This window comes from Sceloporus occidentalis, unplaced genomic scaffold (genome assembly GCF_023333645.1).
Source record: "Sceloporus occidentalis isolate IW3139 unplaced genomic scaffold, rSceOcc1.0.p SCAF_3, whole genome shotgun sequence".
NCBI lineage: Eukaryota > Metazoa > Chordata > Lepidosauria > Squamata > Phrynosomatidae > Sceloporus > Sceloporus occidentalis.
The window spans coordinates 141830087-141855909 of NW_028316983.1; the positions used below are offsets into that span (position 1 = coordinate 141830087).

The 25823-nt window shown below is 40.7% G+C and overlaps 1 protein-coding gene across 1 annotated transcript; it reads right to left on the reverse strand.

Annotated features, from left to right (window-relative positions):
* Window positions 1-1096: 1096 nt before the first annotated feature.
* Window positions 1097-23535, reverse strand: MARCHF11 (membrane associated ring-CH-type finger 11). Its single transcript, XM_089516477.1, has 4 exons — window positions 23168-23535; window positions 16995-17150; window positions 9269-9461; window positions 1097-4741 (listed from the first exon to the last, which is right to left on the reverse strand). The coding sequence occupies exons 1-4, from the start codon at window positions 23384-23386 to the stop codon at window positions 4419-4421; spliced, it is 891 nt and encodes a 296-aa protein (XP_089372603.1). The 5' UTR covers window positions 23387-23535; the 3' UTR covers window positions 1097-4418.
* Window positions 23536-25823: the final 2288 nt, after the last annotated feature.

Genomic DNA, 25823 nt, shown 5'->3' on the forward strand with positions numbered 1-25823 from the left:
CATACAGTTCCCATTCCTGGTATGTGTGCATTACTTCTTTATGTATCTTTCAAAAAATATGAGGTCTTATGCATTTACCCTAAATCGAGGGGCTGCACAGACCAGCTTGAGGTGCCAGTGTGGGGGTGGCATGGGGGCATGTTTGGATGATGCACGCCCCGACACTGCCCCCATGCCAGCATCTCGCCAACTGCCTGGCAGGTAGCGTTACAGCGCTCCTTTGGCTTGGCATTTATATGACGCACACCAAAAGATGCATCGAAAACAGCTGCCACTGCAGCAAGGATCTTTTTGCCAGCTCTAAAAGGAGTGGCATTTTGCAGTTTCTTTTAGAGCCAACGAAGTGCCAGATCGGGGCAGTGGCATCAGGTTACCATGGCCCTGAACCAGCTCTGAAAGGGACGACGTGAAGCCGCTCCTTTGGGTCGGTCTGCTTCTCCCCTAAAATACACATTTCATACCAAAATATACTTGTTGTTCCGTTTTAACATATAGTATGCATTTTAGCAAAAAATATGTAGTTTTACATGTATTTTTATATTGCTTTTGAGCTGAGAACTGTAGCTTAATAATGTGTGTATGGACCTTATTATACTAGCAAAATCCCATTCAGAAATGGGATTTAAACTAGATTTAAATTTCAAAAAACCCGCAAATGCAGGAAGTTTCTCACACGATGTTCCTGCAAGCGTGAAATAACGCGAAAATAAACCAAAGGTAAAACAGACAAAAATGGAACTTTCAGAACTTCAGGACCCAATATTTTAGAGTCCATGTTTCATAGGAGATCTTAAGCAGGAATACCAGGATGGTGAACCCATTGAAGTCAATGTGATTTACATTCAAGTAATATATTTTTATGAGAGCCAGCATAGTGTGGCAGTTTGAGCACTGGACTATGACTCTGGAAAACAGGGTTTGAATCCTGGGTGACCTTGGGCAAGTCACACTCTCTCAGCCAAGAGGATGGCAATGGAAAACACCCTCTGAAGAAATTTGCTAAGAAAACCCTGTGATAGGGTCACCTTAGGGTTACCATAAGTTGGAAATGACTTGAAGGCACCCAACAACAACAAACACATTTTTAGGACTGGGGTGTAAGATTTATTAAAACGGCAATATATTTCATACAGCTACTCTTATTTATTTAGCAGTTTCACTACATTCAACCAAACTCTGTCTTACATAAGTGTGCATAGGGCTGTAATCTAACCACAATAGTCTAGGATCCCTGCAAGGGCTCTTGAATCCACATGATAGTATCTTCACTTTCAAGAGCAAAGAGATCCAGCCATCAAAAATCTGGCCCAAGAACTCTCCAGCTACTGCCTGTGGAATATTAATACTTATTCTTATAACACTTATAAATACTTATTCTCTCCTTTGTCTGAAAGGGCAGAAAGAGGCCAGATCAGGAAAACCAAGGGCCTCTCAGTCCCAGGCATGCCCATACACAAGAAGAAATTTATGTCAGCCCAAAAAATTGCTGAAATATTCCTTTTCAGTGCGTTTAATGGGAGGAATTTTTGAGCAACTGATTCCTAACTCCATCCCTCTTACTTGGTCTCCTCTGCTCTGCTCTGCCAGGCTTGTGCCAGCTGAGGATATATCAGAGGCTTTAGTTGGCAGGTAAAATGGTGCTAGTCACCTTGAAGTAAAAATGTCCAGATATCTTGGCAGTCCTAAAGCTTTAAATAAATGAGTGTCCTTTGCCACTGAGTTTGTGTCGTCGTGACATTTCAAAAGAACAAACGAATGAAGAATAAGTAAAGTTATTAACAATTCTGTCTGAAAGATATGAAAATGAAAGGAAACCAGACTGGTAAAAATTGCATGTTATGGCTTTCCAACACATCATTCAAAAATGTTTTCAATCATCTTTGCAAAACAGTAAGAAGCAACAGAAAAGAATGAGATGGCCTGGTTTTGAATAATTTTACCTTAATTTTACTTCAGCTTTTTGAAAGCATCTAAAATAATTCCAGTTGTAAGGAGTAACTTGATGCCTTCTGCACATTGAATAAAACAATTCAGAACAACACTCTGCACCTTCCAAATGAAAGGCATCATTCGTTCTTCCTGGTTATTAGAATAATTGTGCATATTTTATTGGTCTTTGCTGCTGTCGGCAATGAGAGGAAAGGGATACATGGTAAATCTGACAAGGAACACCAATTCTCCCTTAGCACAAAGTGTGATGTTTCTTTTCCTGAAATGAAACTATTCAGAACAGCTTAAGTTAAAAGATAATGTATGCCTCATATAGTAGATACTGGCCATTGTCGGAAACAGAATATTTTAACTGAGATCCAGTAGTCTGCATTCAGATATTTTAAAATTAATATCACAGTGGATCTTAGCAGCGTATCCATGGAGAACCCATATCACACTGCTCAAGTTTTATAGAGAATATTCCATAGTAGGGAGTGAATCACAACGTATTTGTTAAGGAGAAATCATTCTTTGGCAAAAACAACAAACTGAATTTAGACTTGGTACATCTTTAAAGTGTACATTGTGCTTTTTTATGTTATTAAACACTAGCTGTGTCATGACTGTCCTTCTTTGTCTCCAAAGAAGCACATACCCTCCCATTTTTTATATGAAGCAGGCTGGAAAACCCATATTCTGAAAGCCATTCAAAGAAATGGGCCTTGCAGACTAATTTCAATCTGCTGAGGATCAGGAAAGACACATTATTTTGTTACCAATAGCCTCTGAATGCTGAGCTATACATGAAACTAAGGATGCATCTATGTAGAAATAATACAGTCTGACATCACTTTAACTGCTATGGCTTCCTCCTACAAAATCCTGGGATCTGTAGTTTGGGGGGCAACAGCACGCTTTGGCAAAGAAAGCTAAAGACTCTGTAAAACTACAAATCCCAGGATAACATAGGATGGAGCTGCAGCACTTAAAGTGGTATAAAACTGCATTTTTCTACAGTGTAGATGCACCCTAAAGCTGTTGCCATGCTGCAGGAGTGATCCAGAACGAATGCAATTTGACATAGCTGTAACTGTCATGACTTCCTCCTATGTAATCCTGGGATTGGTAGTTGGTTGTGTAACCACAGTGCTGATAGAAAATGCTAATTATTTCTCAGAAGTACAAATCCCAGAATTCAACAGCATTGTGCCATGGCAGTTAAAGCAGTGTCAGACTATATTAATTCTCCAGTGCAGATGCAGCCTTAGTCTGATTCCCATAAATTACATTGTTGAACCTCCAGCACTATTTAGACCTTTTCTCATCTTCTAGTCTCACAATAAGATACCAGTTCTTAAAATGCCATGGAAGTCTTGGAAGGATTTATTCTTGATAGTGAAACTCTGTCTGAAGTTGTCAACAAAGTAAAAATAAGACATTTTCCTGCACAGACAGCAACTCTTTAGGAGATTTCCTTTCCATGTGGAAAGGGAAGACTGATTCTAAATAATTCAAATGCGCTGAACTGTGTAACAGAAAAGAAAAAGGGCAAGACAGACCTAAGATATAACCAGGAAATATTTATCTCTGTGTTATTGAGTTTAATTCTGTTAATTAAAAAATAAAATGCCATTCTCATTAAAATGAGAAATAAATAATTCTGGCTAAATGCTTGTGTTGTAGTTGCAGGTTCTGAATACAGTTCTAATAATTTATTCCTATCCTTTTATGAAACAGATGTTGATTTCCCCTCTCTTTAATTTCATTTGCCAAAATGTACAGTAAAAAAAAGCCTGTGATATCTATATTATTATTGAATATTTATAATAATGTTCTCATAAGAATTCCATATTAATACAGAAGATACCCAATGTCTTCAGTTTAGCAAAACTGTTTTGACTTTTAGCTATTCAGGACAAGCTATTACTTTTCTTCCATTAACTTTATGCTTTATTCCATATTGGATATATCTAGTGCACAGGCTTTCCCCTCTCAATCATCCCTTCCAAATAATATATATGTTTTCTGAAGACAAAAAGGATAGACATGCATAACCATCCAAATGGAAGTACTACATTAGATGAACTTGTTTAATTTACTTAACACAAGTCATCAAATTAATCTCGGTTATCATGTCTGGAAAATTAGAGATGGCTTAGAACTTTGGAAATACACTTAAATGTATCAAAAATAGCTGTACTTTAAAATATTTGTCTCCAGACTATTAAAGCTATAGTTAAATTATATTTTTATAAATGCCAAGTACAAATAGATAAAAACTGAGAAACCATGGTATAAAAAGAAAGAAACCTTTTTCAAGAAAATGTATTTGCAATTCAACTGATCATATAAAAGCATAAATTAAAAAAAAGTTTATATAATTGTATGTGCTATAGTTTCACCATTCATTGCAATTACATTCCAGAATACTGTAATAGAGTTCAGGGTGCATTGTCTTTGTGCATGTATCACAGTGAACCTAACATTTACACTGAAGTCACTCTCATAACAACCTCTCCAGAGCTGTTGTCATCTGATGAGTCTTCCTGAGGTCTCATCCGACTGAAGAGATGTAACAAAACATAACCACACTGAAATCTTGGTGAGGTTAACTGTGTTGGATGAACTAAACTTCTGCTTCTAAATGCATTTAGTGGTAGCCACAAAGTCCTAGATGTTGAGGATTCTCCTCGGTTGCTCTCTTCCATATCTGTAGCTTTGTCATAATTTAGCACATCCCAGTGCAAATTGACAGCCCTCCAGCGTTTAAACACTCTGCAAACTGATGCACCTTCATGTACAATAAGTCCTGAAATTAAAGGAAACAAATTATTTTAACCCTTAGTTATTTATGTAGGACCTAATAGGATTTAATTGCTAGCATGGACTACAGTACAGTTGAGACAAAGGATTTGAATTACAAATGACTGGGCCCTAATTTTATCCACTGTATCAATCATCTTTTAGATGGGTTATGGATTGCATGGTTAATTAGCAAAATGGACAGGTGGTATTTTGACTTAAATACTGTAGATATTTCAGAGTATTCAATGATTGCCAAATCAGAATAATCAAGGAATCATTTAAATGATACATTTTTGTGTCATTTTCTAGCTCAGAAATATTAAAGTTGGTGGCCTAAAACGCTTGTCTCATGAACATGAGGAATCTTAGCACCTTGAATGCTAACACCAGACACTTCAGATTAAAATCTGAGCCAGGGAAGAATTTAAATGCAATTTAAACCCACTATACTTGCCACCTTCCAGTCTTCTCTCCCCCAATCCAATTACATTTCTTGCTGCTGCAGTACTTTTGGTAGAAAAGCGGGAGGGGGAAAAGTCTCTCCCCACTCTGTTACCTGTCTTACAGATGTAACACATGCAAAGTGCTGAAAGGAAGAGGGGGAAAAACTCTTCTATTCCACCAGAGCTACTGCAGCAGAAATCCAGACAAACTCCTAGATGTTTTGAAGTCATTGGAGGATGGAACATTGGCAAAAGAAGCAAATTATTTTCATACTTGTAGTGACATTAGCAGGAGTGCAACAAGATCTGATTTGTTTCAGATTTTGACTTGTAACAAACCATATCATTTTCTAAGATAAAGAGTTCAGTTTTCCAATGGTTTCTTGAGCGTAGTCCAGTCTACTACACCATGAAAATGCTCCACGTTCTATAAGAATGGAATGCGATCCCACCACACACAATTTGCAGCTGTTCAGGCTTTTAGCAGGGGGGTAGGCTTGTCAAACTCTGCAGAAAATGGTTTTGCAGCTTTTACCAGACTATCTACAAGTATTCGCATTATCAGATATGTGAGCATCCAATTCACATGCCTTGCATGGCAGCACATTTTGGCAGAGGGAGGATGTTACTGCTAACAAATTTCTTTGTTTTTTTACCTAGGTGCATATAGAGTTTGCCTATTCTCTTTGGCATTTTACAGCATTTTAAATTATTTTTTTCCAACTGAAACTGGCTGTTTGAAACTGGTATTCAGTTTCCACATTTAAATACTCCCCCCACCACTACCAAAGGCAATGGGCATTTCAAAACTTAAAGCCCCCTAGTTATGTGTTCTGATAAGAAACTTCAAATTACAGAAAACTTGTCCTAATAATTATAATGCTACTGAATTGTGCGTGTGTGTGTGTGTGAGAGAGAGAGAGAGAGAGAGAGAGAGAGATATTGTGCATACTTTGGCACTTTTGTGATGTTTCATAGAATGCATATATGCAAATAAATACTGCAAGAGGCTACTGTCAGGACAGAATATGGAGAAAAGGAATGGTTTGCAATGGGAAAGGGAGCTGGGCAAGGCTTGTATTCTATCACCCTATCTATTTAATTTGTATGCAGAGAAGAACATACAAAAAGGAAGATTGGTCTCACATGAGAGAGGCATGAAAATTGGAAGAAGGAACATCAACCATCTAAGGTATGCATATGACACCATAATATTAGCAGAAAATATCAGAGACAAAGAAAGATTACTGAAAAAGGTCAAGGCAAAAAGCACAAAGGTAGATTTACAGCTGAACATCAAGAAAACAAAAATTATGAGCACAGGCGATCTACCTAATTTTAAAGTAGATGACAAAGAGATTGAAATAGTTCAAGATTTTCCATACTTGGGCTCAATCATGAATCAGAGCAAAGATTACAGTCAAGAAATCAGAAGAAGAATAGGACTTGGAAAAGCAGCTATGAATGAACTAGACAAGATGCTGAAGTGTAAAGATATATCACTAAATACTACAGTGAGGATTGTCCATACCATGGAATTCCCGTTTCTTTGTATGGTTGTGAAAGCGAGACAGTGAAGAATACTGAATGGGGAAAGAAATAATCTCTGAGCTGGAACAGACCAGTATAAAAATCCAGCTTCCAGCCAGCTTGGGGCATGGAGTGCAGATGGTGCATGCCCCCAAAATGCCCAGAAGCCAGCTTCAAGCCACCCAGCCATTTACATGGGGGCTAGCTTCTGGGCGCTCCGTCAGCACAGCATTTATAAGCCACATGCCACTGGAGAGCCTTAAATCTGGCTTCCCATCATGGTAGGGTGAAAAAGTCGGCTTTTTGCTTGTGCAAAAAGAGTGGCTATTTGCCACTCCTTTTTTGGACAGCAAAAAGGTGAATTAGGGCTGCACCATATGGTTACCATGGCCCCAATCCGGCTTTGTCAGGGGAGGCTTGAAGCCACCACTTCGGGGTGGTTTATTTCACCCCTCATTTGAGATGTGGTGCTGAAAAGAGTTCTGCGAATATTCTGGACTGCTAAAAAGGCCAATGGATTGGTCCTAAAGTAGAGGGCAATAAGAAAAGAGGAAGACTGCATTCCAGAAGGATAGACTCAATCAAAGAAACCATGATCAAGAGGTTGAAGAAGCTGAGCAGGGCAGTTGTCAGGAAAGGGTGTCTTGAAGATCTCTCATTCATAGGGTCGCCAGGTGTTGAAGTCAACTAGAAGGCAATGAACAACAACAAATACCTGCAAATGTCAAACCCCAAGGGAGCAGGATTGAGATCCAGCAACATAAGAAGAGAAAGGGCTGAAGGCTGCATTGGAGAAAGCACATGGGGGAAGTTTAATGAAGTTAATAAATACATATTGTTTTTAGGAAACTTTGCAGCATACAAATAACCAAAGGGATCAAACAGTAGGTGACTGGAGAAATGTACAATATTAACCTTTTAGGAAGAGGGATAACTCACGGATCATTTATCTAAACATCAATGAAGACTTTATATGTTTTATTGTTCTGAGATAAACAATGAACACTACTTTTTTGATCAAAAATTTATTTCAAGCCGTGATTGTGGCTTGCAACAAGAGCCATGCAGATCTCCAAAGCTTCTTTTCTGGCCAGAGACCATATGCAACAATGACACGAGCAGGAATAGGTCACAATGGAAATGGAAGTACATGTGTCCACATCCTCTGACTGACAGCGAAAAAATGATGTGCAGCAACTAGTTACATGTGGGCACAAATAATCAGCAGACACCTCCCTCCTTCCCACAATTTTAATTTGCAATGGCACTACATATGGCTGACAGAACATGCATAGATGAGAACAGAAAGGAATTAGTTCAGAAGAAGCAAAGACAATTGAACATTGATGTGAAGGTGTGAAATCCACACCAATTTGCATAACACACTTACATGTAGACTACCCCTGTGAGAATTTCCCATCACTAGCTGTCAGTAGCATCTACACTCCAACATTTCACAAGTGTAAATATGGCCATCCTATTCTCATATTATGCATCATCTTCTCCAGCATTATTGAATGTTGTCCCCTGCTGTACTAATTTACTCTGCAATATCCTATCCTATCCTATTTCTAAAAAACAAAGCCAAAATAAACTGGAAACATAATTGTCACACAGTCTGCTTTGAACCATCGAAATAGACCCATGCCAGCATGTGAAACTGGAGGCTGTTTGTGGTGTTTTAGTGAAATGAACAAATACATGCCTGGATATGTACTACAGCCAAGATACATCAATCCTGCACTCATTTAATTTCAAAAAACCTTGGGGAGACAGCTGCGCACTTAAAATAACTATCGCAACAAGCCCTAACCAAAATTTTGAAAGTCATCAGTAACACATTAATAAAAATAAAAAATTGAGACAATTTTTCTGAACTAGTTCAAGAAAATGGAAACAAATTTATAGGAGACAGTAAGATCTAAAAATGGAAAGACATGAAATTATATAAGAGAGAGATCTGGACGGAGGAGAAGGAACTCAAAGTTGCCAAATATTCTATATATTCTGATATTTGATGTGCATTTCTGTCTTACCCTGTCTAACAGATGCATCCCGTGTGCCCTGCCTTATTTCCCTTTCCTTTTTGACAGTGGGTCTCAAAGTGAACCATACCTTCATAGAAAGGGATGAACAGCTGACAAGGGGAAAGTAGTTTCACTCTAACCGCTTCTAATAAAAAACATGAGCACTCCTGTGTGTGGTCTGTGAAGTCTCTTTACAAATTTAAAGCCTACTGCAATTCCATTTACCCTAAGACTATTCTCATTTTCTCTGGTGTAACATGTTATAGATAAGAATACTGTCAAACATTTTTATTGTTGATTACCAAATGGCTTTACATTCGAGAAGCTTGCTGGGATTAAAGCTGAAAACCCATGCACTATACTTTCTGCTTGGCTCCCAGGGGAAGAGGTGTGCATTTCTATTGTGAAAAGACTAAACACCAGCACCAACAGCGATACCTAGATCACTGAACATAAGAAAAAGGTAAATCCCAAATTATCCTCCCATCTTTTACAAAATGGATGAATGGATTATTATTTTTTTAAGCTTACCTATGCACACTAGATCCATAAAACCATACATTCCATAGCAGATTTGAAAAAGGAGATCTTTTCTTTGCCATACTGCATAGGGACTGAAGGCTGACCACAGAAGCCAAGTTACACTTGCTACTAAGAACAGTGATCCCAAAATTACAGCAATCATCTGCACTTTCTCAACCAGAGTTACGGTAATGCTTTGCCACTAAAAGAAAGAAAAGGTAATATAGAACAAAATATTTATTAAAATATTTGCACTCTGTTTTAACTACTCATGAAGATGTTCAGATAGGCATTGCATCTGTACTGTGGGGCTTTTCACATTCATAGCTAAGCAAGAGCCTCTTCTCTCCTCTTATTCAGTGTGCTTAAATTTAAATAACTGTAATAACTTGGCAGTGTCATATAGAAATTCTATCTTATTTACAAATGAAAATTGAAATATTTGGCGTAAATCTGGATCCCTGGGGACCCTTTTTGGGACAGGTCAATATTTTATTTGCAGAAACATCTCCCATATAAAATTGTAACACTGAACTACTGTATGTTTAGATCCTTAAAATAATGATCTGATGGCAAATGCAGGACAAATATTTGGCAGCTTCCCAGTCAGATGATAGCAGAGACACAGAAAACCATGATTCAGCTTTGCAGTGCATATTAAAAGAAAAATAGATGCCAAAGAGTAGGTTGAACAAGAATCTATGAACATAAAGAAATTACCTTGACAAAATTCACCTGACTTACAAAATCTTTGTAAGAATGATTTATTTTTAAGAGACAGAAGAGAAGTGCAATTATATGCATGTTTACTCAGGAGGGAAAATCCCACCAAATTCAAGGGAGCATAGTCCATTATGTACATAGAACTGATATGTATATTTTATTCACCAGTTCAACACAGGTCAGGTGGTACCTGGTTATAGATCTATCTCACTACATTAGGGGAATATCTAATATTTAAAGACACAAAGTGTTTAGGAAAATCCTGATACATGAATCATGTGAGCATGTGTTCATGTGAAAAACAATTTTACTCTTTTAATAAACTTATTTTTATATTGCAGAACTGAGAGCCTGCATAGCACAGAGGCTTGAATGTTGGACTATGACACTGAAGACCAGGGTTCAATTCCCTGCCCATCTATGAAACCCACTGGGTGACTTTGGGCAAATCACATGCTCTCAGCCTCAGGGGAAGGCAATGGCAAAGCTCCTCTGAACAAATCTTGCCAAGAAATGACTTGAAGGCACAAAGTAACAAGAACGAACTGTATTTAGCAAAAATATTTTTAAGCTTGTCAACTTGCTATTTAGTAAAACCTTTAAGAAATAGATTGTAAACTGTCCTATCAAATTACAAACATGGGTTACAGCTATCTCTTCATATTTATCAAAGTGAGACAAGCCCACATTTATCACTGCAATAGCTATATTCCAAGTTCGTAATTACATGAAAATGTCATGCTTGTTTCACTGGAACTTTAAAGAATTATTTGATTCTTCGATGATGACGACGACGACGACGACAAAATGCGATATTTAAGTGCTAAATCACAAATAGAACATAATACAAATATAATGAGAATATAAAATACATGATAAATAAAATATAGAGAAAAAGATATAACATCTTGGCATGGACATGGATTCATGTCAGCTGTGCTGTACTGACAACAAATGCACAAGTGTGATGTAGAGTTGCTATCCACAAATATGTCTCCCACATTCCTATACAGATTATACAACCATGGCATCAGAATGAAGGATAGAAGGAAAAAGTGTTGCTTGTGCCTGCAAAGTGTGTGTGTATATATGTGCCTTCAATCCTCCTGTCAACCTGACCCTATGAATTTCACATGGTTTTCTTAGACTAGGAATATTCAGAGGTGATTTACCAGCTCCCTCTTCTGAAATACAGCCTACAGAACCTGGTATTCTTTGGCAGTCTCCCACCCAAGTACTAACCAGGGCTGCCCCTGCTTAGTTTCCAAATTCAGACTGGATCTGATGCCTTTTGGCTATTTAGTTATCTACTGGGAAATGAAAGGGAAGTCACAAGATGTCACCCCTGAAGCTGTGAAACATGTAATAATGGTTTGGCTTCCACTGACATAAGCAGCATAAATACTGCCATAACCAAAAGACTGGACTGTCAGCATTGTTCGCCTGAAAGAACTAATCTGTAGGATGGAGTCTTAGTGGAAAATTTTAAATGGATGGAACAACTGAGTTACTGCCATCCTTTTGATACTTGGAACCTTCATAACCAGATTCCCCCACTCTCGACCCTGCTTTTTAAAGTAACATTATAATTTACACAATTTTTAAAGGAAAAAATAAATAAATATGAAGGCAGACATTGGAAAAGATAAAAAAGAGTATCTTTGGAGGAAAGGCATTGCACAGAACTAACTTGTTCAAGTCAGATCAAGAGAGTTTGTGATGCTCTGCGGTTTGAACATTTAATAAATGGGGCAAAAAAACAAATCGCAATACCAAAGAAAGGCAGCCAAGGACTTTTGAGACATACAATGTCTGCCTAAATGGTCAGTTTATTCCAGTGGGAGCTCCACTGCTTGTAATTTGGAAGAATACTGAAAGATTTTATTTATTAATTTTTACATGAAGGTTACAGCACCCTCAAAAACTAGGTAAGTATTGTTTCAGAGGATAAAGCTTACTGTTTGAGGATTGATCCAATCTTGTTGAGAAACCTTTATTAACTGATATAAGATCATGTACTGAAAATGTTTAATTATTGCTTTATTTTATTCTTTCCACACCTACTTTTGTACAACCTAGTCTGACAAAGTTCAGCAAAACTCAAAAACATGTACGTCTTTTGTGGCATTTTGTTCAACCCAATGAAGGCACTGTCAACTGTAAAATAGTCCTATTATGGCTGCATCCGCACTGCAGAAATAATCCAATTTGACACTACTTTAACTGTCATGACTCAATACTATGGAATCCCGGGAACTGTAATTTTGTGAGACATTTAGCCTCTATCAGAGAGCTCTGGTGCCACAACAAACTACAATGCCCAGAAGTCCATAGCATTGAGCCATGTCAGTTAAAGTGGTGTCAAACTGGATTATTTCTGCAGTGTGCATGCAGCCCATGATGACATTGATTCTTAAAGTGTTTCCAATGTGCGATTTGGCAAAAAAAAAAAAAAATGTAACTACTACTGCATCTCCCTAAACTCCAGAATTTAACATTCATCAGAGCAAGAGGAAAGGGCAGAAAGCCAGATGGAGCCAATTCTCAGTCTGAATCTGGAGCAAAAAGCAGGATAAAGAAAATATGATACCATGCCTAATCCCAGAAGCAGATGAAAGGTCCTATCCCACCTGCCACTGTCCTGGCCTCAAAGGGAGAGAAGCAGCAGCTGGCACAGCTCATTGTCCATAGGTCCAGAAGCAGAGGAAAGGCCCTCCCTCCATCCCAACTGCCAGTGCTGTGAACTCAGAAGGAGAAAAGAGGCAGTGTCTGCTGGATTTATACCCCTCCCACTTTACCATCCCCTTTTGCCTCTTGTGTCATGTTTTAGGCCCGGTACAGATTAGCAGAGGCTGTCCCTTTGGTTCATTGCTGTGGCAACCACACGGCCACAACCAGGATCTGCTGGAAAAGGGAGTTCTGAAATGGAGCTCCTTTCCTGCGATGCTGCCAAGGCGCCATATGCACCCTGGGGCACTGCAGTGATGTGTCTTGCGTGCCGTGCCATTTGGATGTGTTGCACAAGACACGTCATGGACACGTGTGCTGTATGGACGGCGCTGCGTCAACATGGTGCTGCCCATACGTACTAGGGTTCAGGAGCATGCAGTTGCTGCACGCTCCTGAACGCTAGTATTGGCGGCACCATGCCGCTTTTGGCCCATGTGTACTGGGCCCAAGTTAGATTGTAAGCCTAAGGGCAGAGAACTGTTTTGTTGTTATTTTACTTGTAAAGTGTCAAATACAATGATGGTGCTAAATAAATAAGTAAATGAATGAAGATGATGATGATAATTGATGATTGATTATGCTCTCGGTTTCCAAAGGCTGAAATATCCTGGGGTATAGCAACTCTTTCTGGGATGCAATACAATCGCCCCTCCGTTCTTAAGGACTTGAGATCTGCAGTCTTGAATATTCACGGAGGGACGACCTCCATTAATTTCAATGGGGTGCGCCCTGCAGCATGTGCCTCCGCACACACTTGCAGGCACGTGCCCCATTCAAACCTAAGGCTTGAATATGGGCGAGTCTCCATTTTCGCAGGAGAGGGTTCGGAACAGATTCCCTGACGAACACAGAGGGCTGACTATATTAGTAATTTGTTTGTGAAGTCAAAGGCTTTCCCGGCTGGCATCCATAGTTTTTTGTGTTTTGGGGGGGGCTGTGTGGCCATGTTCTGGATGAGTTTATTCTTGATGTTTTGCCAGCATCCACGGCTAGCATCTTCAGAGAATGCTGCCATGCCAGAACACAGCCACATAGCCCAAAAAATCCACAGAAAACTATAGTAATTTGCTTCCTTTCTACAAAGCTAGGGATACGATAAAGGGAAGAGAGAAAATGTAGAGGGGACTTACATGACCACTGGTGACACTCTATTAGCCACCATGTTTGCCATCAATGTGCCTGAAGCAACATTATATCAGAATACAAAATCATTTGAAAGAGGACTGTCACTATCACTTTTTAAACTAAGACCTAGCCAGCTACCCACCTGAGATTTTGTGATTTTATCCTGTCATCACCACCTTTAAAAAATCATATCAGCTTTACTGTAGTAACTGTAAATAAACTAAAGCAAATGTTACAGACACCTCATATTGCCAGTGCTCTTTCATGAGAGGAACCTAAATCCTGCAGTTATCCCTGGAATGTCTCACCAAGTAGCCAACACACAGTACCAATATTGGGAATGGAATCGTTTTTTACTTTAAAAGAAGCTGTAAACGGGTGAAACAAGCACGAAGGAATAAACAATAGCCCTCCTAAAAACAGAGCAGCTCAACAAGAAATAGAAGCTTCACATTGACAGTTTAATGAAGAAATGGAAGATCCCCAGCAGCAGTTTAATATGGAATTTAAAATGGCACCAGAATTTTGGGATAATAATAATAATATATTTATTTATTTATTTATATCCCGCCTCTTCTGTTTTGGGGATCGAGGCGGGAAACAACAAGGTTTATACAGTGCAAAGATAATAAAACATCAAAATCCCCCAAACCTCCTATGCCAGAACCTCCCTCCCTAAAGTATAACGTTTTAATAGTAAAATCATACATAAATACATAGCAATAGCATCAAGAAAAATTGGCAATTAACAAATGACGAATAATGAGGGAACGTAATAAAATGGGTGGATTCATTCAGTTCTGGCCATAATCAATCGGGGAAGGCCTGCTGGAAGAGGATGCTCTTTCTAGATAGGCCACCATGGCTTACCTTGCTACTTCGGGGTGTTTTTTTTTTTAATGATTATGGAAAACGTGGCTTTGAAAAGAAGCCTTTGGCCTGGATTAATTTCATTTGATGCTGCTATTCTTTCTTTTTTGGCCATTTTATATTTCGATGTTTTATACTGAAAAGTGTTAAAATATAAATATAAAACCTTTTAAAGTAAACTTTTAAAACATTGCACTGTAAGCTGATTTGAGTAGGCTGATTTGGAAAGGTGGAATATATACAGTGTGCCCTCCCCTTACGCAGGGATCCATTCCTGATCCCTCCGCGTAAGGGGAAATCGGCTATGCTGAAGCCCCATAGAAAGTAATGGGGCTCGGCAACGTCAGAACACACAGTTGGAGATCTCCAAGGAGGAGTGAAGGAGTGACAGGCTTGGTACTGCTGTCACTCAACATCTGAATATCAGTCTACCTTATTCCAGTTGGATGCTATATTTACAGTACACTCACTCAATGAAATCAGTGGAACAAAGTAGACATTACTAACTTGTTTCATTGATTTTAATGATCTATTCTATGTATGATTAGTCTAGATCCATCCCACTGACTGATGAAACAACTTTGAATGAGGAAGAGGTGTTCTTCTCCCATCTCTGTGTAGCCCTTCTGTGCTCCCAATCTGCTCTGGAAGGTTTTAAGAGGGCGGTGGGGAGGACATAATTTCTTTCTGAAATTATTTACAGAAAGGTTTTGGAACACAAACTAAGGAAACCAAAAGTGTTTACAGCTTAATAGCACCAGTGTGCTGCCTTGTTACTCAAGGTACACATAAGCCTTTGACTCATATGACAATTTGTGTATATTTCAAATGGCAGTAAAACGCAGAATGGCAAAATGGAGAAACAGGAAAAATGCAGGAGCATTTCCTCTGGTCTCCCTGCAGTAGCTTCTGATGCCTTTGGGAAATAATTAAATGGTTATATCTTCTCTTGAGTTAGAACAAGCATTTATCTTATAAAATTCTGTTGCAAACAAGTGGGAGCATTTTGCACAGAAAACAAGTGTTAGAGAGGCTATGTCTGAATCAAACCTTTAATGAAAAAGAAGGGTAGAATATTTTAATCTGAAGACACTTGGGAGCATTTTAATGTACCTCTGACATACCTTTACAAAATCAGTTTAATTAATATAATATTAATTAAGTCTTATTACAAAGCTTGAGATCACATTTAATATGGCCTGTTACAGACTGCCAAAATAAAGCTGCTTCGGGTCTCTTTGGAGGTATGCTGTTTAAACGATGCATGCATCCTAAGAATCCGGAAGCTGCACCAAAGCTGCACTCCAGTGCTTAGGAATGGAGTGTGGCTTTGGCGCGACCTCCGGACTCTTAGGACCCATGCATCATTTAAATAACATACCTCCAAAGAGACTCGAAGCAGCTTTATTTTGGCAGTCTGTAACAGGCATATGTATCTGCATCTAGTGTGTATTTAATCTGCATGTTTGTTTTCTAAAAAGGAAAGTGCATCAACTGAGAGGTAATAATTTTCAGAGACACAGGAGCTGTGGAGTGGGATTTAACCCTTTTCTTTTATACTTTGGCTAAAGATTTCTCTTCTGAATCTTCTGTTTGCATTAAGGGGAAATCTTAATGTTGAATTTCCTTTCACTGCAAACAACAGCTTCAAATGATGGTTTTTCCTGAGACCTACAGTGTGAGAGAAAGGGATAAGTCCTTTTTCCACACTTTCCATGCACCCAATGATTATTAGTCTCTGTCTGCTACACTGATATTAACATATTTAAAATCATGCATGTTCATTACAGATTAAATTTAGCATGCCTAATTTGGCCCTAGCTCTACACATACCACACAAAGCCTTTGTGACAGATACCAGCTTGTCTTGCCCTAGATTGCAAAAAGGGCAATGCACATGACCAAACTTGTCCTCAGGATAACCTTATCTAAACATCATCTGTATTTGCAGATTCCAGATGAAAGGGATTTAGCATACACTGGCAAACAGGATTAAACTTCTGGAAATGTTGCATGTACGCTAGAGAATTTGGACAGAACTCAAAAGTTCTCTTAAGGCATATAATAATAATAATAATTATTATTATTATTATTATTATTAAGCTTTAATTATAAAGCACTGTAAATTTACACATGGATTTCTTCTGATAGAATTAAGATACTTTTATGCCCATGTTTGAGGTTATCAGAGTCCTCTTCACTGGTGAACTCCTTGATATCTTTGATATCTTTAGTTTACATAATCCTAACACAACGTATATGACTACAAAAAATTTAAGAACATTACCTGACAAGGCCTTTTCATTTTAATTGCTATAACATGGTATCTGTAGCAGCAGAGTTCACAAGTCCAGGACCCTCTTTCACTAATCCACTTCAAAAGGCAAAGTTGATGCGTATATCGTACTGATCCATCACATCGACAAGGATTTAGTAATTCACCCTGGGGAAAAATGACAGTTAAATGTCAAGTGGAAATGTACAGAAATGTAATAATACGCTTCATTCCTCCTTGAATAATACATCCGAAAATCAGCTTTCCAGCATTTAAAAATATATTATTTTTAATGGACTAATACCCCAGTGTTTCTTTCAGAATTATTATATTCATTTATCCCAATCCAATATCACAAAAATCTTGATAAATATGAAACAATGCGTCCATACAAAAATTATTGCTTTGAAGAAAGGGCAATGCTGCTCGTATTGCATTTGTAATAACTATGTCTCTCCAGTCATTCTTTTTCTATACTAATGCAAATGCATAGCATCTGAGTGACCTTCATATTTTGAGGAGTTTTATATAGTGCAATTCAATCATGTTAGAGCTGCACAAGGCCAGAACAGACCGGTTGATAAAGCTGGCTTCTGCACAGCTTGGGGGCACAGCACTTAGATGCCACATGCCCCCAAGATGTCCGGAAATCACCCTGGCCAAACATATGTGGGTGGCTTCAAGACACTCGGGGGGCACAGCATTTACACTCTGCACACTACATACTGCCGGAGCAGCTTGAAGCTGCATTGGGGTTGCAACCAAAAATCCACATCCTGGGGACTGAAACACTGTGCAAGTATACAAACAGTATGGAATATACAAACGTAACATGTTTATATACTTATGCAATCACATACCAAGAAATACTGGCAAGTTGCACCCATTGCCTCCCCAGAAGGACACCATGGCAGCTTGCCCCATCATCAAAAAATACATAAACATAAAAAAGATGCAGGGAGCTTGTGTGCCTGCTCCCAGTCAGAAATGACACTTAACTGTAATTGTCAGTTGCTCTGGGATAGATGAGTTAAAGGGAAGAACAGTCTGGCCAGGAAACTAAATATTTCTTAGTTACGTGTGTTTTTGTGAAGTGTGTGTACACACAAATTAAATTTCACTGCACAGTGGACTTGCAGCCTGTTGGATGCATGTAACTCATGGGCACTGGGGGGAAATGCTCTAAAAATAAAAATTGCTGGAACTATCCTGTACAAGAAGTCAAAGGGCTTGCTTTATTGCATGTGGGTGCAGGGAAGGGAGTTTTCCAGGAAGAACAGTTCAAAACTGGAAGAGAATTTTCAATCATTTCCAGGTTAGGAGGAAACATTAAAATCACCTTTTGGGCAGGGGAAGGAATGTGGCCTGTTGTGGGTCCTAAGGAATCAAAATTGGCCCCTGGACCCACTAAAGTTGTTCATCTCAATCTACAGTAAGTTGTTCTGAGGATTATTTGATTGAAATGCAAGATATATACATATATTCTAAACAAGCACATACATTATCTGCAGAACCTCTACATATATCTGGCATAGGAGAGTATCAGATGGGGCGGGGGGGGGGGGGGAGGCCGAGAGTAAAAGGCATACTCCTGGCAAAGTTGCGCGGTGCTGAGGATTTCCAGACACATTGCGCTTATCCAAGACTTAACGCGTGAAGATCCAGCAACAAGAGCATTCCAGGATCTTCATGGGTTAAGTCCTGGATAAGCACGATGTCATCTGAAAATCTTCAGCTCAATTGCATGATTTTGCCAGGAGTATGCCTTTTTCTTCCTCAATTTTTCCCCGTCTGATAATCTCCAGAGTCTGCAACATCACACTAGGGCACCATCCTGAAATTTTTGTTAGATAATATCTGCTTATAATCTCCAAGGAAACATTTGTTATGTTATCAAACTCCATTTAGCACACATAAACTCTGATATACAATCACTTGCAATAGACCATTATCACTCGCACAAAAACAGATAAAATATCTCTTCAGTGTGTTATGGAGAAGGGGAAGGTGGCTGACATTCACTACAGCAGTTTCAGAAGCTCAGTTCCTATCAGCAATCAGTTTCCTTTGTATGAAAACACTGGATGCATTAACCTGGATGGCATGATGAACTATAAGGTATTAAACAGGAAATTGTGACCTGGTGAGATATTCCTCTGAATATGAAAGTATACTGAACACGAGGGCTCACAAACCTCTCTTTATTTTAAAAAAATATTCCACTTGGATTCAGGGTGTAAGTCATTCCTGTAAGTATATTTAGGTGAAGCTATGAGAGGCAGATATACATGAATGTATAACATTAATAGAAGGTCACAAATGGATTCTGTAACAAAAGAGTATAAAAAAAGATAATCAGCTGTCTATGAACTTCATCACCTGCCTATAAACTACACTGTTTATAACAATTTTTGTAGTGTAAACTCAAAGCAACAAAAAGTGTCTCACATAAAGTCAATATTCTAATATAAGAGAAATAGACTATTATTGTGACATCCAAACGAGAGAGTTTGAGATCAGAAAGGGGGAAAGAGCATAAAAGTATTATTTACTATGATTATTCATTATCTATTGTTTATTTGACAGTTTTATTTGCTTAACCATTTGCTATATTTCCATTTGGGTGTTTAAACCATCTTAGAAGTGAATTTGAATAAACCTTGTTTTCTATCTCAGTAAACTGTCCTATTATTGTCCTATTACCAGGAACCATACACCCTCACCCTATGTCTCTCTGCTCAGGTTCTAGGTATCTTTACCAAACCTGTGGGACAAAGAACTAGGTTTCCCTCCCCCAAAGTCTGGATCAGTGGGCCAGGAACGTCCATGGCTCCTGCCCTATAGATTTTTTCATAGACTCCTGACTTTGTGGCGAATATAATCCCCATGGCCAGGGACCATGGCCATGGCCACGAAAGTTGTCAGTGTCCCTCACCAATATCAGTGACAGTTCTGCCTTCCTTGTCCTCATTTGTAGAGCAATGAACAAGCCAACTCCAGATTTACTTGTCCCCTGACCAAAACCAGGAAAGGAAAGGAAAATATGTTCAGATCAGGATGTCACTAGAACAGCATATCTTTTCAAATCCATCCACAGAAATGGACGCTAAATGAAATGTGAGTCAAATAGACCTTGCTGTTTTAAAAATAAGGCACAGGGGATGGACTATTGCAAAAGCCATTATTGGATGGATGAAAATGATAAGGGTTGTGGAATTGGTATAGCTACAAAACAAAAAGAAACTTATAGGAAGTGAATGAAAGGGTGGATTACTAAGGCCATCTATTGATGCACTTAACTCAGTACATTAACAAGAACTTGATGCATGATGGAAAAACATTTTGCAATATTAAAACAAGACTGTGGAGCCTGTAACCCTCCAGATGTTTTGGATTCCTGTTCCCATGACCCTCTGCCAGCCTGGGCAATGGTGGGGGATGATGGAAGTAGTAGTTCATCAACACTTGGAGGTCAACAGGTTCCGCAGCCTATGAACAACAGACAGACAAAGGAGGGTCAATATTTTTAGGAAAGTGAAACAAAGTTAGAATCATAAAGGTGCATAATCATGCCTGAACTAAACAAGTTCAAGTCAGGGAGTCCTGAGGACACCCCATCAAGCCCTCCCTGATGGAGGCAAACAAACTATGTGCTTTCAAAGATCTCTCAAAATGGCATCTAATTAGAAAGTGCAAAATGAAGAGAAGTACTTCCTTGCCTAGACTTCTGGGTGTGTTTTAGCCCTCAGTTTCAAAAAGAAATATACAACAAAAGCCACTTTTACCAAACCAGTGTCCTTCTTTTATTAAGTAAACTATTTTGCAAGCAGAGGCACGAGATGGTTGTAGACTTCGGCACGCCTCCAGCTGCTCCTCTGACATCCCTGGCAGAAAAGCCTGAGAATGTTTTATGAAAGCTATACACTTAATGGAATAGCCTCTTAAAGGATAGCAATGTGGACTGAGATCAGAAGGCAGCTGATTCTGCCATTTATTTGGAGTAATAATGGGCAACAGATATCAAACTGAAGATGGCCCACAACTAATAGATTGGGAATCCTTGCACTAACTAGTTAGAAACCTCAGACTGTGTCAACAGATAAGAGAAATGGTAAAAGACCAAAAGAAAACAAATAAGAATACTGTACCTACATTGCATCATGAAAGGAAGAAAGAAATGTGCATGTTTGGAGCCTGACTGGCAGGATATTTAAAGTTTCTAAAAGTGGTTAGGGACCCAATGTAGTAAAGTGGCCGCTTGGCTATGGGACCAGGGTTCAAATCCCTGCTCGATCATGGAAAGCTAGTGAGGGACCTTGGGCAAGTCACGTTCTCTGGGAGGAAGTCAAAGGCAAACCTGCTCTGAACAAATCTTGCCAAGAAAACCCCATGATAAGGTCATCTTAGGGTCACCGTAAGTTGGAAACAACTTGGAGGCACACAAAAAACAGCAACCATGATTTAGGGTTACTGAGGATAACCAAGTGTGTCAAAGATGGGATGTTGTGAAATACCAGCGCCATTCGTTTTAAGGAAACAATCCAATGTACGTAAGAATCAGTGAAGTGTCTTAGGGAAATCTAGAAAAGATGGCTAAGCTTATTTTCTGCAAAACATGGTGGTACAGAAAACAAGGGGAAAGGCATAGAGACAAGTGCTTTCTGGAGTCCCATGATACAAGGGGGAAATGAAAGAAAGTGGCTGTCAAAGCAATAGACATCCAATAAGTGTATGCAGAAGACTGTGGGATTGCTTTCTTAAAAGATTAGCAACATTTTAGACAGATACTGAGAATGTTTTAAATACACGCCATCCTACCTTGAGACATTGTGCTCAGTGAGATAACTCTTCTAACTCTGCCAGTCAGTGGGCAAAATGGATAGACGCTGGTTAACACTCGGTGGCATAACAAAACTAACCAATGACTTGTGCAAACAGTTGGACTTGCTTCATGTTCACAATAGATTATTCCATCAAATAAACTGACTCAAGAACCTGACTGAACAAAAGATGTATTTCCTGCTGTTCCTGAAATCTTTTCAATTAGTGCCTGCATTAAAGTTAGTCAACGTTTTGGGGCCTCTTATAACGGCAGTTTAGCAGGTGAAGGCGATTAAAAATTATATTTACACATTTTAATGTCATGCCCTTTTTAAATTGTATTGTTTTATAAAAACCTGACGTTGGCTGCCTTGAGTCCCTGTCTTGGGAGGAAGGAATAATAATAATAATAGAAATTATTAGAGTGGAATAGAAATTAGTTAAAGGAAGGTTAGTATTAGAGAGGGATAAGTAGGTTGTAGCAGATGAAGAAGGAAGGAGTGGAAAGGGAGAAGAAAGTCCAGGAGATGGCTATAGAAGTAGGCAACGTATAGATCAGTATAGATAAGGGATAGAAGGATAAGTAAAGGATAGGTTGTTATTATTATTATTATTATTATTATTATGTTAGTGAAAGAAGATAGAAGTAGATGGTTAGAGGAATTAGAGGAAAATGACGCGGTGTAGCAATGTGAAATGAATTTTAGATGGTTGTTGGAGGTTTGTCACATGTTTGATATTTGTTGTGTAAACTGTTCAATAAAAGAAATCATTTAATAATAATAATAATAATAATAATGATCCAAATGTGAATGTTCTTCATCTCAAAGCGGAGGGCGTTGTGGGGAGAAGGCTGAAATGTAGGAGACGTCCTGGAAGAGGATGTAGAAATGGATCTAGAAGCAGGCCATGTAGAGAGAGGAATAAAAGGATGAGGGGCAAAGGGATTGGTTAGTGATGGAAGAGGATAGAAGAAGAAGTAGAGGGAGAGAGAAACGACGTGGGGTAGGAATTACAGATGGCTGCTGGAGTCTTCGCATGTCCGTTTGATATATGTGCCGTGTAACCTGTTCAATAAGAATCCTTTTAAAACCATACTACTACTACTACTACTAAGTTGCAACCCCTGCTAAGCCAATGTCAATGTTCTTCCTCCCAAGGCGGAGGGCGTTGTGGAGAAGGGATGATGTAGGGCGCGTCCGGGAAAAGGAGGGCGTCCGTGGAGCCTGGCAAGGCTGGAGCGAGGGCGCAGCGGAGGAGGAGGAGCGGCGTGTCTGCGGAGCTGTCCCTGGTGCTGCGCTGAAGCAGGAGGGAAGGAGGGAAGGAAGGAGAGGGCGCCCTGGGACCAGGAGGCTGCTGCTCACCTGTTCCGCGCCCTGGAAGCAGATCTTGCAGATGGGGCTGCCCCCGCCCACTCCGCCTCCTCCTCCGCTGCCTTGGCTGCACACCGAGCTGGTCTCGGGAGGCTTCTCGCAGGACGGACCCGCGCGGGACGGCGGCGGCGGCGGCGGCGGCGGGGGAGAGGAAGCCTGTGAGGGCGGGGCGGCGTCTCTGTGCGGCTCCCCGCCGCCGCCTCCGCTCATGAGGGGAAGCCCTGGGCGATAATGGCGGCGGCGGCGGCGGCGGCAGCGCCACTCCCACCCCCTCCTTTAAGGACTCTCCCCTCAGACGCCTCCAGTCCGCCGAGGGAATGACTGAGGGACAGAGAGACAGAGAGGGCAGCAGGACGACGACGACGCCGCCGCCGCCGCGTGCCAGCCTCCTCCTCCTCCTCCCTCCCTCCCTCCCTCCTCCCTCCTCTGCCCCGCCCCTCCTCCTCCTCCTCCTCAGAGGCAGCCGCTTCTCTGACGCCAGAATGCGGAGGGGCCCAGAGACCGTTGGAGACCGTTACTGCGCGAGGAGAAAGGGGAGGGGGAGGGGAGGAGGAGGAGGAGGGCACGCGACCCTCTTCCTCTCCTCCTCCCTCAAATCCCCGCTCCTCAGTACCATTTCACATTGTCTCAAAGAGTCGTTTATTTCCCCTCTTTCACGCCAAAATAAAAACTCCTCGTCGTCGTCGTCGTCCCTCCTCAGGGAGAGTGCTGCCTCCTCCTCTCCGACGCCCTTCCCGCCATTTCCCAGTCCTCCTCCTCCTCCTCCTCCTCGTCAGCCAAACGTCGAAAGAACAGCCCCCTCCCCCCCCCCCCTCAGGCCACAACTTCCAGGGTTGTCTTTTAATAAGGCTGAGTAATAACCCTGTTTGGAACCTCTTTAACTTTGTCTGGCTGATGGCTATGGAATTCTGGCCCAGGCCCCACAACAAACTCCAACTCCCAGAATTCCATAGCCATCAGCCAGACAAAGTTAAAGAGGTTCCAAAGCAGGTTGTTTCTCCACTCTTAAGTCCCTCAAGCACCACACAATCTCTTCCCCCTCCCCCTTACGCAACCACCAGCTCTATTGGGCGGCTGGCATGTTGGCGCTGCCCCGGCCCTGAGGGGACTCCTCTTCTCACCTCCTCAGACAAGGGCTGATCTTAGCTGCCCACTCGCCTGACATAATGTATAGGATGTTAACAATTCCCTGACAGAATGCCTCTCTCTTCAGCTGCAATGGATGTACCAAGTGTAGAGCTTGCTGCACCTTTGACACTGAGAGAAAGAAGTGGGCAGCATGGGCTTTCGTGGACTTCAGTCTACTTCCTCAGATGCATTGAGTCTATGAAAGCTCATGCTGCCAATTTCTTTCAGTCAGTCTCAAAGGTGCTACAAATTCTCTCTATATACTGATTCTACATATTAACATGGCTATATCTTTGAAAGAAAGAAGTTGGCAGCATGAGCTTTGATAGACTTCAGTCTACTTCCTCAGGTGCATTTAGAGGAAGCATGGAATGCATCTGAGAGGAAGCAGACTGAAGTCTATGGAGAATACCGCACTGGCTGCCTTTTCCCAATCTGGGCATGGACTTTGTCTTATTTTACAGCTCCATGCCCAGACTACCATCCTATGCCAGACTTCTCCTGTACTTAGCTAAAAACAGTTCTTTTTCATTCGTAGCAAAGTAGTGGGAGATGTTCCAATTGGGTGCAGGATGGTAACGATCTGGCCACAGAGCTGTGCAATAACACATGGCTCCAGCCAGCCGGGTCTCAGCCGCTGCCTAGATCAAGAAAAAAGCAGTGTGATAATCTATGAAAGAGCATGCTGCCAACTTCTTTCTTTCAGTCAGTAGCGTCACTACTGGGGGTGCGGGGGGTTCGGGCCACACTAGGTGACACCTCCAAAGAGGGGTGACACCTGGTGAGTGCCTCCCTCCTGCATGCCATAGCATGTGGCAGGGAGGGGAAAGTCCCAGCACCCCCCCATTCCTGCCCTGAGAGGCTTGACTTTCAAGCCTCTCAAGGCAGGGAGGGGAATGGCCTGGCACTCCAAGTACCTGAGCTGTGAGGCTTGACTTTCAAGCCATGCGGAGCAGGGAAGGATTCACCAGGCCCTCTCCCTCCTTGTCATGCACAGCTATACTCCAAAGTAAAGCTGTGTGGGGCACCACACCCCCCCCAGACTGGGTGACACCCCACTGTGAGAAGCCACTGCTTTCATTTAGTCTCAAGAGTGCTACAAAATCTCTCTACATAGTGATTCTACAGAGTAACACAGCTGTGTCTTTGAATTCTGCCACAAAAGAGTGACACCAGGAGCCCTGGTGGCGCAGTGGTTAAATGCCTGTACTGCAGCCATTTACTCGAAACCACAAGGTTGCGAGTTCAAGACCAGCAAAAGGGCCCAAGCTTGACTCAGGCTTGCATCCTTCCAAGGTCGCTAAAATGAGTACCCAGACTGTTGGGGGCAAATTAGCTTACTTGCTGTTCACCGCTATGATCTTGGGAATAGCGGTATATAAATAAAACAAATTATTATTATTATTACCTTTATTAGCCAGCCAAAATGCACTTTTCATGCAAGCTTTCAACGCTCCACTGACTCCTTCATCAAGCAAAGGTGTTCAAAATCAAAGGGGAGAAAGAAAATTTGCAGTGT